The sequence below is a fragment of the Rhopalosiphum padi genome, chromosome 2 (assembly GCF_020882245.1).
Source record: "Rhopalosiphum padi isolate XX-2018 chromosome 2, ASM2088224v1, whole genome shotgun sequence".
Taxonomy (NCBI): Eukaryota; Metazoa; Arthropoda; class Insecta; order Hemiptera; family Aphididae; genus Rhopalosiphum; species Rhopalosiphum padi.
The window spans coordinates 66676912-66693761 of NC_083598.1; the positions used below are offsets into that span (position 1 = coordinate 66676912).

At 25.8% G+C, this 16850-nt stretch overlaps 1 protein-coding gene across 2 annotated transcripts in view; it reads left to right on the top strand.

Annotated features, from left to right (window-relative positions):
- Positions 1 to 256: 256 nt before the first annotated feature.
- LOC132919680 (box A-binding factor-like) overlaps positions 257 to 16850 on the top strand; it is a 41644-nt gene continuing 25050 nt past the window's right edge. Inside the window, exon 1 of one of the 2 annotated variants that reach the window (XM_060981455.1) lies at positions 257 to 1337. In XM_060981455.1, the coding sequence (XP_060837438.1) occupies positions 1295 to 1337 (43 nt within the window). In that variant the 5' untranslated portion in view covers positions 257 to 1294. The remainder of the gene's footprint in view (positions 1338 to 16850) is intronic. The other variant, XM_060981454.1, reaches the window with a different exon arrangement.

Here is a 16850-nt window from a genome sequence, read left to right on the forward strand (position 1 = left end):
ACAATAATCATTGCCTGCGGCCTTTCGGTGAGGGGCGAGGAGGGAAAGGATGGTAAAGCGGGAACTCCTGCGTCGGCGGAGGAGGCTGCGGCGGTGGCGGAGAGCGCTTATGCGAATGGACCAGTGACGGAAAAGTGGGCAGTCCCGGACGGCTGCACGCGGTCCGGCCGCGGCGGTAGGCGGCCGGGCGAGTTTCCGCGTCGAGGCGCCGGGGCCGCCGCGCGCCGCATCCTAGAACCGGTTCATTTTTCCGAGATCGATCGCGCGCCCGTCGCCCATTCGAACTCCGTCGCCGTCGTCGTCGCGCGCGCACCGCGCACCACAAAACACATAAACCGTCATTATCGTCGCTGCTCACTTGCGAGTTTGTCGTGCACGTCTCCCGAGACGCATAATGTTTGTGCATGTTTTCTTTTAGTTAAATTGTTGTCATTTAAAACGAAAAAAAAATAACAAAATCGCCGCAATCAACGCGACTTGTTTACACAGCGTGTCGTCCGAAACACGACACGCGCGCGCACCAAACGCGAGACCTGGACGCACGCACGCACGAAGCGATAGTCTCGGCAATTCCGTTTCTGGTGGGGGACCAGCGACCGACCGACTCATCAACCGTAAATCGTAATAATAATAATAATAATAATACATTGCATACTTTGTCGCGCCCGATCATCGCGCCGACCGACGCGTACCACCGGTTGCGGTCGTCGTCCAACAGCCGTGGCCAGCGCCTGCGCAGTACAACACTTACGGCACAAAAAAAATCACCATCGATCGCCACCGTTATCTTCACAATATACGAGTATATTTATAGTATACAGAGTATTTACATAGCGTTGTTATTTGGTTTCATAAAAAAAACAGACAAGTATATTATTTTGTTTAATTGATTTTCGCGTGGATCCTATTTTTCGGCTTTCCTCCTCTGCGCCGCCCGCTCGTCCGTTCGTAGTAGGTACCTACGACCGCGGTGTACTTCGTGCTCTCCCGACTCTCTCGGCTCACCGACGACTGCACCGCAGCGGCATTCACGCACCGCACGTCCGTACTACGCACACACCACCACTGACCGTTCCGCGGGCGCAGCGTGACGTGTTTTTATCGAAAGTTTTCACCCATTAAACCGCCAACGTTTGATTATAATAGTAATAATATGTACGATAATAGTAAAAACGATAACTGAGTATTATTATTATTATTTATTTGTTTTTTTTTAATACGCGCTTTTCTGTCTTATCTCCTCCCGCGTCGTTTGACCGGCGTTATCTGCACCGCGGGACGATACCACGACGACATGCCGGCCAGCAACAATAATGCCACTTACTTGAGAGCTTTTGGTAAGTACACAGACATAGTTTTTATATTCACTATAACATATAGACATGTTGATATTATTTTTAAATTCATGTCTAATGCGACGTTAGACGAATAACATTTTGTTTCTTGTAAAACTTACTGCCATTCCTATTTATAATTAGTTTTTCACCAACACGCTCGGTTCTGGGACGGCCGATAGAAATTTTACAACCGTTTTACTAAACATACATTAAATAATAAATTTAAAAAATAGTAATAATAATAATTAATATTTTTAGTTAATACTATTGTATTTTAAATACGTCACATACTTATTGGCTTGCGATCGAATGTTGTGTATCGGAATTTTTCGGCTTTAAGGACTGATTACTGTTTGCCTTTAATCTACCAATGGTTAATGTCATTAAAATATAATACCACCTATAGATAGGTACTAGCATTTTTTTATTTAATCGCTTTATTATTTCCCGCGATTTTGTCATTTTACACGGATCAATGTTAAACTAATATTTAAAACTTCAAAATATAAGGATTTCCCAAATCACACAAGAATGGTGTGTAGATAAATTTAAACAAAATATTGTTTGTTCTAAAAGCATTCACAATTTCACAGAAAATAATAAACGCAGTTTTTTACTTGATCAGGTGATTAAATTTGGGTAAGCGAGAAAATGTTAATTAATGTTGTATACTATTTAAACACGACAGCATGTTTATATTATTATTTATAACAAATATCTGTATTTGTTAAAAATCGTATGATTATTATCGTCCAGTAGTAGCAAAAATATAGCTTTAAAAGTATAAAGAAAGTTATTAAATTTTACTAGTTAATTAATTGTTTTTAAATATATAAATATATCTAATACAAATTTTAATGAAATGTAATTTAAAAAATATTTTTCAATGTTAACTGTTTTAATGTTTTATATACACCCTGTCGCTATGGATTTATATTCACATTATTACATAATATTATTCCATAATCTATTCGTTTTATGTTATGTTTTATAATCTGTCCCAATGAGAGGCCCCGTGGTATTTAATATTTATACAATTAATGAATTAACTGAGTATATTATTTCATATAATAACATTTTTTTTTTACGTCAGTAAAGATTTGTGAAGAATTCTAAATCTGTGATCAATGTAAATTACAATGTATTTAAAGTAACCAACCTATTATAAGTAATTTTTTGTAATTTAGTTGAATTTAATACCTACATTTATGGAAACGCAAAACTTGGTTTGTATTTAGGGTAGTTTACGTTAGATAATTTTCGTTTCTTACACTGTAGATATTAAACTATTGTTTTAAATACTTAGTCGAGTTGACCGATTTCAAATTCAAGGTTGGCCATTAGAGGGAATGTCTGTCTTAATGACTTTTGTTAATTTCCTCAAGATTCCATCTTAACAAGTTCACTGACCACTGACCGGGTTCAAGCAAAACTCAAGTGACCGACCGTTTGGTGACGATGCTTTGGCCACAGACCTTAGCATTGGTGTGTTATCATCAACTTGATAGCGTGTAATCATAACGTTCCATATGCGTCGTCGTATCAGTCGGAGCCGCCCATAATATATTAATATAAAAAAGAACCTTATCCTCCGACACGCATGCACTCAACGATAAGATAAATAATAACGTGTGTTATTTGGTTCATATATTTTGTAGAACAAAAAGTCGTATTAGTACACTTTGCTCGTTCGGTTTTGCCGCGTGTATTGTGGTTTTCGCGTAAATACATCAACAATTTTTTTTCTCTGTCTGTAATTTTCTATCAAGGGTTCGCCATGTGGTAAAGACAAAGGCAAGTTTTATCGAAGTTATTATTTATTTATTTTTTACGTATAAATATATTTGTGTGTATTAAATTCTTAATTTTTTTCTCGGATAATTCAATACTCACGTTGAGTGACGTTTTGTTTATCTGAACGATGAAGCAATTCAATGGATTTTTAACGAGCTTCGAGATAGCCGTGTCAAAGGTTCACGTAGGCCTTCATAGATAAGAGAGGTTTTTTCGTTTCATTTGAGTCTCATAAATGCTGAGCAGCCTCGTATATGCAGTAGTGTTCAGTCGCGAGTTAGCTTATCGCCGTCTGGGTGCAAAGTTCATGGAACGTTTCTAGTGAGAGAGGGAAAGAAAAAATATAATACATATTAATAAAAACAAAATTCGTTATTGACTGTATGCTTGGAGGGCAAATCATTTTTTTTGTGATCGAATATTTTATTTTAGTTCATTTTTTAAATTAATATAGATTGAGTGAAAATATTATTTTAAGTAATTTAGTACTATGTACTTTAGATTATGTATTTTTATGAAGTATAAATCCCATGTTTGTTTATAAGTTACTGTAAAATTGACAAAGATAACATTTACATTTCATTCAATGAAAAGAAAATATGTAGTTTTATGTTTTAGAACGATGTTCGATGCAGGCATATTTGTCACAATTTCGATAGGTTCTTAATAATTGTTAAAACTTAAATGTAATGATATTTTTAGTCATATGTCATGTACCAGTAATTAATTTACTTATTTAGCTGTTCAACCATTTTTTAAATCGTTTAATCCTACTCCAATTGGAGTTTTATAAGAATTTAAATATGTAAATAATAAAATATTAGGTTTATTAATGTGTGTCCTTTTCTCATTGAATTGTATGATTATTCGGTATACCTATTTATAATATTTACACATGAAGTGATACATGAAAAAATAAAACGATGACGTCAGAAAATTGAACATAGGCCGTCATTATAGATAAGAGAGTTCAAATGTTCAGGCACGATTACAAATAAAAGTGGCATTTATAATAACAGAACTGCACATAGGATGGTAAATCTAACCATTAAAGCTAATTGTTTGAACATTTTAAACTGATTGTATTATAACAAAAATATGTGAACATTAAACATTTAAACATAGCACACAGCGTACAGTTTAAATATTCAAATTATATTTATATTTAAAACTGTTTTAAAAGAAATGTCAAAAACAATTGATTATTAAAAACATATTATACATTAATATAAATAATATAATATTAACAAATGCAATAAAAACTGAATGTCTTAGTGACAAAGTTTATAATGTTTTATCCACTTACACCATTTTCGTAACATAAAATATTTGTATACATATTCAAAGATATAATATAATTTTTATACGTGGAAGGTATAATGTTAATATTTATAATTTATAAAGAGTAAATTAGGTAAGATCGAACGATTTAAATCACATTAAAAATAAAAATACTATTACAATAAAAAAATAGTTTTTCCAATCAATATTGATGTCTTTACCATCAAATATTTAAAATAATCAATATCTATATACATTGTGTAAAATTATACTGATTATACCGATATCGCTACATAAACTAATTTGTTATAAATGTACTATTCTTTTACAGGTGTAAAAATGATAAAATTACGAATATCTGAGGTTATTTAAAGTAATAAAATTAATTTTAAAAAAGGTTATTTATTTATGTAGATATTATAATAATGTTAATCAATATACATTTATTTGTTTAATATAATCAGTAAAAACTTGAATAGTAGTAGGATATGTACTAATATAAATTGACTTATGAATTATTATTTATCATATTTTTTTTCAATATTGAACTTCATATTGTTTTACTTTATTGATTTTATTGACTGAAAATACAACTGTATTGTACAGTATTATTTTGTTTGTTTTATTTTTAATTCATGAATTGTTGATTGTAATTTTGATTTATTTTTTCACTGAATTTTTCATTTATTTTAAATTGTTTTTTTAATTTAATCGTTTATGATGTCTAAATAAGTTGTTAACTTAAGTTCTTGTTGAAAACTTAAAAATAAATATTAAAAAGCTATTACTCATAGCCCATCATAGGAGTGGTATATATTGTGTTTATTAGTTCTGTTTCCCTTTTAACTTTTTAGTTCACTTTTTTTAAACTTATTATTTACTGTAATCTAGAAGTAAATGTTAAATTTATTCTTATGCTTCGAGTTTTAACTGTTGTAGATAGTATAAGTCTTACAATATCTGTAGTGTTTATTTTATTTTCTAAATCTTTTAGTAGCTCAATAAATCTGATAAAAGTATTATGTTTGCACTTATCTTGTTAGTTGTTTATGTGTTCTACTGTTTTAAGAATTGCTATATAAATGAAAGACATTTTTTGTAGATCGTTTATAAGGTTCAGTAGCGTAATTATTGTGGATGGGAATGCGGATAAATCCCCTAGATCGAATTTTTTCTAGAGAATATAAAATATAACTTATAACTTATATAAATATAATTTATAACATAGAATCTTTTCTTTTTCTTTTATTTTCCTGCATAACCGGCGGTTTTAAGGGAAATGTTTAGCATTTACGCTATTACAAAATCACATTTGTTTATGCAATACATCATAATATAAAATTAAATCTCGATGAAATAATTGATATTTTAGCATAGAAGCCAAGAAAAATGGAATTTATATTATAATTTTTAAAAATAAATATTAAATATCAAAAATAATTAAATTATTATTGTTTGTTTATTAATTTATTAATTATTAATAAAATCAATTACCTAACGTATTTTATAATAATAGACGAATTGAAAAATTAGATGAGTAAAAAGGGCGTTGTATAGAGCGGAGTTCTCACTTACTGTGATCGTAAAAATTATATCCCCCTCCCCCCAGAAAAGTCCTAATTATGCCACTGATAAGGTTAAAAGATTTTTGTGGATAATTACGATTCCTACTTTTCGTTTTAACTTAAAAACGTCTGTGCAGAATATTATATTGTTTGAAGTATATTTTCTCAAAGGTGGATTTTTATATAACATATACTTAATTGGATTTGCATTCAAAATATTATTTCAAACTTTGTCATCTCGAGAATGTGAAGTTTGGTGTTTGATGGGTATGGGGAAATTATATGGTGGTCTAATTGTATTAATGAGTTAAACCTAATATTTTTGTCTAAAGCGTTAATTTGATAAATATACCTTTTAGTTTTGATATTATTTGTTTAATTAATTGTTTAAATACTTTAAATTATTAATAAATCTATTATATGTAATAAAATTAAGAAGAATGAAGATACAATAATTTATTATTGAGACAAATATTTTAATAATATATAAAATTATTTACATTTATCTCATATCCTTTCTTTGGCAAGACTTATAAAATTAAATTATGATTTATAACTATTTTCAATTTACATATTTAATTATAGTCTTATTAACATGACGTACCTATAATATAATTTTATATTATATATGAATTACATACATTTTTATTATACACATCTTTTTAAAAATATTTTTATGTTTATTTAAGTATAAATTATTACGCTACGTGTATGTTTTATTAACTCTCCAATCTGTATTGTAGGTACACGTTGGTATAGTGGGTTATCAGTTAAAAAAGATTCATTTTAGTACCTATAATTACGTAATTTTATTTTAAATTAACATTTACTAGTGTAGAGTAAAAGTAATAAATGACCTATGAGAAAAACATAGATCTTGCGGATTTTCTTGATACAATAATGTATATATTGTTAAAGCTCAGCATTATGTTCAAATATAATTTTAGGAGTAGTGTATATATTTGCTATTATTATTAAATTAAAATTAGTTCACTTTAGATAAGAAGTCAATTAAAAATATATATATGAATATACGTGCGTTTTTAATGAATGCGGTTTGTCTGGGATCTATTGCTGGGATTCATGATGGTCATTATTATAAGTACAAAATCTCGGCTTATCAGTTATTTTTAATTGGATTGAAAATTATAATTTTGTGCTGTGTACAAAGAAAATAAAATAAAAATCAGAACTATTTACTGTCGATCTAATTACATAAAATCTATTTGGGCGTCATCTTTAATGTGTTGCGTGATGAATGAGAGGGACGATCTTTGATCTTTTGTCTTAAACACATATGCACGGACTAGAAGTAGGAACATGAATAGAGTTCTGCACTATTAGACTTCGGATTATGTTAGCCATCATAAAGAATATAAATGGATATTTGCAAGAAAATTATAATATTTATTTTTATTATATTTTTTTAACCTTAAAAACTTGTGGATTAATTATTAATTTGTTTCTGTAGTGTATGTAAAAACACTCGATAGCATTCAATCTAAATAATATATAATAATTTAGCAATTTACCTAGATAGAAAAACCCAATATATAACCAACAAATTATACATATATTTATGTAAATTATAATAATAATATGAATATACTATTAAAATATAATTATAACTTATAACTTATATAATAAAAAAAATAGTTATCATAAAGGTAGGTATAGCTAAAGAAAATTTAAAATAATTTTTGTTTTTATAATTATTTACATTTGTATATAGGTATACTGTTATAATTAGTTTTATTTAGTATAAACTTAAAGAATAAATATAAATGTAATTTCAATAGACTATTTAACATTTTATATTTTAATTTTTAATAAGTTTTATTACATTTGTTCAATACCTAGTTATTTTAAATCGTATATAAAGTGTCTTTTTTTTCATTAAATTGTAGCTTTATATTTAATTTGTATTCAACACATATTTATTGCTATATTGTATAAATGTCCAGTATTTATTAATTCTTTAATTATGAATTTAGTTTATAAGTAAACAGAACTTAGTTGAAAAACATTTACATTATAAATTAATTTAAAATATTAATAATAATAAGTACGCTGTATCTTGTGCCAAAACTAGTTCATGATACATCGTACTGTCTAATACTCCTTTGTATGCTGTATACTTTTATTAAACTATAATTTTATAAAATGTTAATAATCTAGTAAAATACTCTTTCAATATTATCCATTTTTGGAATACAAACAGTTCTGAACTAAGAATTTTTCTTGTAATACACAAGAAATAATTAACAGAACGTAAAAAATACTGTATTTATTAAGTTAATAAACTTAATAACTAGTTAAGTTTATTAACTTCCAAATTTAGTGTGATAAAAATTGTGCGAATTACGATAAGTTTTTATACAAACCAACGATTTTGTCATTTTAAATTTTAAAGTAGTAATATATGTATACATCAGTATTAAATAGAATATTACAATTAGGTAAAGGTTATTAGTAATTATTACTTATCATATTCAAACATTATTTGTTTTATATTATGTTTTTATACTGATAATAATGTATACAAATAAAAGTATCTACTACTTTTCCTTTTCGATTTAAACTGATAACCTAATCTTAATAGTTTCTATAAGCTTATAGTTTTATTATTATTCTTGATATGGAAAATTATAATTTGGTTAACAGATTTCATTTCAAATATAAACTATAAATGGATGTAATATTATAGTATAAATAACGAAACTTTTTTATCAACAAAATAAAACTTAAAAAATAAAAATATTAATTATGAGTTATGCTTATGACATACAGAATACTAGGTGGATGATGTATATGTAATATTAATCTCAAAAAGTAGGCGCTTATTAAAGTTTTTAAATAGATACCTACATTTTTTTTTTTATATATTTGAAGTCTTTAAAATGTATTTTTTATTTCATATTCTTAAGCTTAATATTTTTTCAAGTATAAGTATAATTTAGAAAAATAAAAATAGAATTTCGAACGAATCACGTATAACTCATAAAGTCATTTAAAGTTTTATTTAATTAAGTTTTAATATTTAAAGTTTATATGAGTAGAGTAGTAGATCAATATGCTCTACTCCACTCAACAGGTCATCTAAACTTTAAATTCTTATAAGTTATAATAACTAATTCGATTCCTATACATTGAAATTCTTTGAAAAATATTTTACTTTGGAACATGAAATTATAACTGTATGTCATCGTTTAGAAAAAGTATAAAGTTAATAATAATGACTATAAAAAATGTTTAAAAATATAAATTTTGTTTTATAATAAGTTATAAGCTAAGACTTATACAACTTATACACAAAATTATATTTTTTAAAACCTTAATACTTTTTAAAATATTGAGTGTTCATTTTTAAAAGAATCATCCTTCATATTATATAAGTAGATACTTATTAGAAACTTAAATTAAAATAAAATAATACTTTTATAATCTGCGGTGGCATACACACAACCTATTTTTTGTGAGGGGAGGTGAAAAGTTTATTACATTATATTTATTTTATACGTATAAATAAAGTAAAATTATAAAATGAAATCAAACTTTCTGTTCTTATTTGCTAAATCATCAATCTGGAAGGGGTGGAAACCTCCAGCAGGGAGGTTGCGTAAATACGCCACTGATAACCTGTGTAATACAATTAATTAATTTGTTATATATATAGTGGTATGTAGACTATTCTAAACAAATTGGAAAATATAATTTAATTGGTATTTTATAAGTCAAATTTTCACACTAGTATCTTTTTAAAAGTTCTATGAGGTTATTTTAAATATTTTCTTACTATCTATATCTTTTGAAAAACTTGACTAACAAAATTATTTATGCCCGATATTGACACGTACCAATACGAATTATATAAAAAAATTTTTAATAATATTATTAGAATTAAAAGTTTTTACTGTGATTGTCGTCATAAATAACTTTTATTTCTATAGTTAATAATACTAAAATATGATTTTGGATAGTTATTAGTTTATTACTGTAGTTCATTATTGTTGTTGCTTTAAATCAATTTTAAATAAAAATATTTAATATTTATTTTCAATTTTCTTATAATTAATTTCCATCAAATATTCAAAGAGTTAGAAGTTTCATAGTTCCGGGGGTATATTTTCCTAGAGATATACGATGAAATGCCTTATATAATTATGTATAATAGATATAAACATTTTTTTATTTTTTATTTGTATAAAGTTCAATAGTTGTATAATTTTATCAATACGTTAAAATATTTATTATATTATATAAACCATTATTTATTATAGATATTTTTTTGTAAAACTTAAAATGTTAAAGCTGATTTATAAGACAATAAACATTTAAAATATTTGTAATGTCATTAAGTTATCATAACTTTAAGATCCATAATATTAATTATTATACTTACAACTTACCTATAATAATACATTACTGTTATATCATAGGTGATCGAAACAATAAATTGTTTTTTTTGCTGTATCTTACCGGTTTATTGTGTTATTTTAATTTAATTTGATTGATATAATATAAAACTTTTTTATGAAATATTAAGATCTAAATTTAATATTATGATTAGTTCTTGCGCAATCAAGTTGTTTTTGCAAGTGTTTTTAAAAACAATATTTTTTTTTTACTTTAAATAATCCTTACATTTTATTCGAGTTGTATCTATAAACATTATGTTAAAAATTTGCAATTATCAAAGCGAAACACTAAGGTAGTAAGGTTCAATTAACAATAATAATTTATCTAATTAACAATTATTTTTACACATAAATTATTTATAACTTACCAAGAATATATATTTTAATATTTTTTGGTTTGTAGGCTTGACTACCCACTATTTTTTTTTGCTTTTTAGCTACTTAACCTTATGAACCTTCCATTTATCTTCTTGATTATTATTTTATATATTTTATGTCTATATAATATAATATGGCATTAAACATTAACCGTGCTCATTATTTAAAAATACAAAATAAGAAATAAATTATTAATTAATTGTATCGGTCTTGTTTCGATGTATAACACATTTTTTTATATTAGTTTTTATTTTATGTAATACAAAATATTTTATTTAACTTATAATTTTGGATTAGATATGTGTATGATGTTGCTAACAAATTATGCATATTTTGTTGAGAGTTAACAATAAATTATTCATCAGGTATACACCTTATAACTACGAGTATGATGTTTATGTTATCTGAAAAATAATATAAGCATATAATTGCCAAAACTACAACAATTTGCTGTCTGTAATGTAATAATTCTTTTTGCGACTTCATCGGTGATCAAGGCTTGATCATCAAGCTTAGATCTAGTTAAATATATCCTCCAATATAAGTATTTTTCAAATTCGTAATTTATTTATAGTAAATAGTTCTAGTAAAACGAAATTAGTTATTTAGTTGAGGTGAAAAAAAATTATTTCTCTGAAGTCAGAAAAAATATTATTACAACTTCAACTATATGATCAGCTATTCTGAAGTTTTATTGCTATAATAACTATGACCCTTGTAGTTAAACAGTACCTACCTATTACTAATAACTGCATACGTCAAATTTGTTGAAATGAGAAAGAAACTCTTTTGCTGAGCGTGTTTGTTTTGCGACTCGGTAATAATAATATTACGTATTTCTTTCTCTTTAGTCTTTTTCCCATAATAATGTTTTATTTTTAATGGTTTGGTTCAATGTGCACCTGCGCGGTATGGGTAATACATCTCCGTCTTATGGGTAACGGAACGTCGGCGGTACGTGACGTTTCATGCACTTGCTCAGATCCCATTCAGAGCCAGTCATCACACATAGGTACTTACTTACGGTTCAAGGGACTTCCTTAACTATGTTTTGACCGATTTATTGATATATATTAAATGTGTTATTTTTTTATTAATATTAATATATTTGTTGAACATAAATTAATTGTAACCAATAAATACTGAGAATTTATGTATCTTGTGGAGTCCTAGTTTTACGAAGTTAAGTTTTTAAATTTGTTTCACAAATAATTCACTTTTATATTATTATAAAAAGTAAAATAAAATTATTACAAATAATAGGAAAAAATTACCGCTGAGTATTATTTACTAGTAGTTTCGTATTTTGTATTTGCTAACGTCTTAATAATATTAAAATAAATATATGTTTTTAATTAAATGTGATAATGTACAATGCAATTATTATTTTATTAAAACTTGGGTGTTTTATTGGATAATTTATACTATAATTATTTAATAAACACTATAGGTATATACTATTTAATGTTATTAATTATTATTATAATACATTAAAACTTGTCATGATTCATGATCATGAACGTTAATTTGGTTAGCAAAAAATAATTAATTTATCGAATATTCTATACAGATGAACGTTACTTATTATACTGTTATTATAGACAGTTAATAGGTGATCATCAAAATATTAACACTGAGAAATAACGCCTGAAATTAATAATTATACTACAACACAAGCAGCCATGTTAATATGTACGATCATAAGTTATTATGATTAGATACTAATATTATTGAATATAATAGTTTCACATTTTAATAAATGTCATGAATCAACAAAACTTAGGGACTAGTTTTCTGTAATAGTTACTACTTGATGAAAACATTGAACAAAAAATTGTTTGATGCTTATAGTTAAAAATGTTTTTATGTATAATAAGTTTATACTTAACTTACTAAAATGTTAATTGAAACATTTGAAACATAATATTATAATACATACTCTAATAGTTATAGCTATATTGTATAGTGTATACTAATAATTAAAGTAAACACTTTAAGTTGTACATATGTGATATGTGTATAACAGACACACACACACATACATATATATATTTATATTAGATTGTTAAAAATTATAGCTGTTTCAAAATTTGTTCGTAAGGTATAATAATTTAATTTCTCTCAAAAAAATTATACATATTTTTTTATAATTCTGTAAAATTTAAAAATTTAAATAAATACATTGTTTTATAAAACCAATTGATTATTTTTTTGTCGATAAATGTTTATTTATAGTCATCTTAATTTTTTAAATTATGAAATATATTTTGATAAAATAATTACTTTTTAAGTTTAAATATATTTATTGTTCGATAAAATTCAACCTATTAAAATATTCAGAATTTTAAGTAGGCAGGGTACTCTCAAACTATATAGGTAATTGTTTTTTTTTATAATTCAAATTACATCAAATACAATTATTATTTTTTCACAAACTTTCTGTTAGTCAACAATAATAACAATAATTATGTTGTTCATCATATTTTCGCTTACGTGCGCCAAGGTATCCAGCCTGGCGTTACCGCTTGCAAAGTAACCAAGGTCAACTGTCGCATTCCTAAACGTGTGTACCTACTTGTCGTGCAACTAGAAACGGTAGCCCAACAATTTTTTTACCGTCTACGACCGATAGGTGAAAGAGGAGTAGTAGGGAGAAAATTATTTTATAGTACAGTAATATACTAATATTATATAGCGAATTTACATTATAATAAAATATTAATTTGATTTATAGAGATAATTATATTTTAGTTAAATGATGTTTTAAATACTACGTGGGTATATGGTAAACGATAAATTTTTGACTGAAACTTCAACAGGTTTTCTTAATGATAAGATGTATACAAAAACAATAGTTTCCAGTGAAGGTCGTACGTGTAAATTTACAAAAAAAATAAAAAATTGTTGTCAAATTAGCACTCTTAGTATACGGTTTTAATTTTACTATGACAAGTAAAAAATACGATCAACTAAAAATTCTTGGTTAATATTGGAATGTATACTAAATTAGAAATATTAGTAATTTTTATTTTTATTTAAACACGATCTAATTTATTAAAAAATGTAATTTAAAAAATCTTTTGTTACTTTTTATTTTATTACAATCTAACCAGAACGGCAACTGAATCCTTCTTTATATCATAGATATATGAAATAATATACTGATAATTCAAGTACAACAATGATAGTTATAAATCATTTTTAGTATTCTATAATTTTGTAGGTATACATTGAGCCAGTTATCAGTTGGTGTCAATTTAGTCCTATTTTTCAATACAACTATTAAATTATTTGGATGATTTTAAATATTATTAAATATTTAAGTTCTATTAAATGCCTCTTTTATTAAAAAATATTAATATATAAAGATTATTAATAAAAAATAGCTATATAGAGCTTTAAAATGTGAGATATTTGTCGTTATAAAAGTAAAAAAAATCAACCGTGGTCTGTGGTTAATAAAAATGATTATGTTTATACTTCTAAGAAATACTTGAAAGGTTGGATGGGTTATCTATAAAGTAGTATATAACATATATAAAAATGTATATAATATATAATACCTATTATTCATTAATAGTTAACAAAAGATTAAGTAACAATATCCTAGTAACTATGTAAACACAATTTCATAATAATTTAATATGGGGAATGGGATTTAAATATTTATACCTATAGACATTTTTAAGAGGTTATATTTTAAATTAGGTAATTATTAGATGTAATTTAAAAATATCCAATTTTAGATTTTAAGCAGAGAGATGGATATGTATTGGTTTTACAACGTGTGTTTTTTCTTTATTTTTATGTTTGCTCCTAACTTCGAGAGAGGTTATTAGTAAAAAATTTAATTTCTAGTTTGTGTTTTAGTGAGATAAAAGTAGAAATTTCCCAGTACTTTTAAAATAATTATGAGGAGAGGACACGAACATTTTAATACTATTACTAAAATAATTAATTGTTTTGTTACCAAAAAAATTAAATTACCTCCGCTTATAATCGGTTTTCTTTTATACAATGATGTATAAACGAATTTAAATTGAATACATCTATGCAGTGATCTATTCAATGACGAGGTATTCTCGACACCTTATTTATAATATAACAGACCGGTTATATACTTCACAGTTTTTTTTTATTGGTTATGAACAATTTTGGTTTTTATTTCGATCCAAAGTTGATACTAGTATAATATACTGTCTTCATATTATAATAATTCTGACATTATATAAAATGCAACAGTTAACACCCGTAATGATCATAACATTATATAATATCCAAACATAGCTGAATATACACGTGTTTGTATTCATTTTATTTTATTTTTCCTCGATTTGTAAATAAATATTTTTTTTAAATATTTTCGCTAATTTCATTTACATAAAATAAATAACATAAAAACATATTGTACATAATTATATAAATAGTTTTATATTGAATAATAATTTATTTAATATTTAATATTTCGCCAACACATAAATTACCAATTTTATGTTGTAAGAATATTTATTTTCGATTAAGTTTAGATATCTGAATCTGAATCGTGAGTAATGCTTATTGAGCAAAAATGTGTTTTTGTTTTATCACATTGTAAATTGTAATATACAATATTATGTACCTAATTAAAAATTGAAAATAGTAACACAATTATTAAATACGCAGTTACCTATACAAATACTATATTTAAAACAGCTGTTATCAAAGTTAAAATAAAAATGTCTTTCTAATTGTATTTTAATTTAATGTATTTAGAAATAATAAATTTACTGCTATATTATACTAAGACTACATTTATAATAATACAAGCTTTATACCAATGCATCTATAATGAATTAATCCATTAACGCTTAGTATTTTATTGTTATCAAAGTTGTAACGACAATGTATTTAAATATTAGAAAGTCAAGTTTGTTTTTTTAATTTTTATTCTTCATTCTGGTTTAAAAGAAAAACATTGGATTTATTTCTATATATTATATTTAAGTCCAAAGGAATAGTAAAACAAAACAGTGTGTGTACGTCGTTTAGCAGTATTTTCCAAGGACTCCACGTGCATAAACGACTATGGTGGGCGTTAATATTATACAAAACATACAAACGGACACATGTTGCATTTTTTTTTCACTTGTTTTTGGTTTTTTTCCTTTCTCTCTCTCCTTCTCTCTGTTCATATCTCAACAATCTGCTATAGGATGACAAACGATCATAGCGTGTGCCACGAAATCTGGTTGTCGGGATAGTCTCCAGGGAATGGCACATGCTCGAAAGACAGACCTGGTCGTCATCGAAAATTACAATTAGATATAGTTAGCATGTTTAGGATCTGGTTTCGCTTAAAATTATTACCCCAATGATGTTGAAGAGGTCTAATTAACGCAAGTGTAATTTGCGTTTCCCGTGACGGGTTGAAAACTCTGGATAACGTTATTCGATGATATTATGAAATGTTTTTATAGCTTATAGGATACATCGATTTTTAATAATAACGTAAAAGAATATTGCTCTAATTACGTCGCATATAATTTAAAATTTATTAAAATTATTTAGGTACTTGTCAAGAAAATAAAAAGTTAAAATAAATACTTTCTAAATGGTAATTTATCTGACATATAGACTTGATGACATAACGTTTTTAAGATGTTATTTTTAAATGATTTGAATTTTCGTTTAATTATTTAAATTATTTTCTGAAGTTCAGATTTATTATCTAGATAATGTATATACATATTTGTTATGCATTTGGCCTCATTAAGAATAACTAATAAACTTAAATGTCTTAAACTATTTAATTTACACACTTAAAATTAATTCAAAATATATATATATATTATTATTTGGTCTTAATAACCTTTAAGTTATTATAGTCCGAGGCCTACTGTTTGACTATTTGGGTCAATGTATTACATAAGAAGCAATCCGTACAGTTTCAATAGTTTAATGTACAGTTTACGAATTATTATTACAATGAAAAAAAAATAATATAAAAATTGTTTATGATCATGGTGCATTAATTTTTATTTCTATGAATAAAAAATGTATTTTTATCTTTTTTAAATTTTATATTCAATATAATGAGA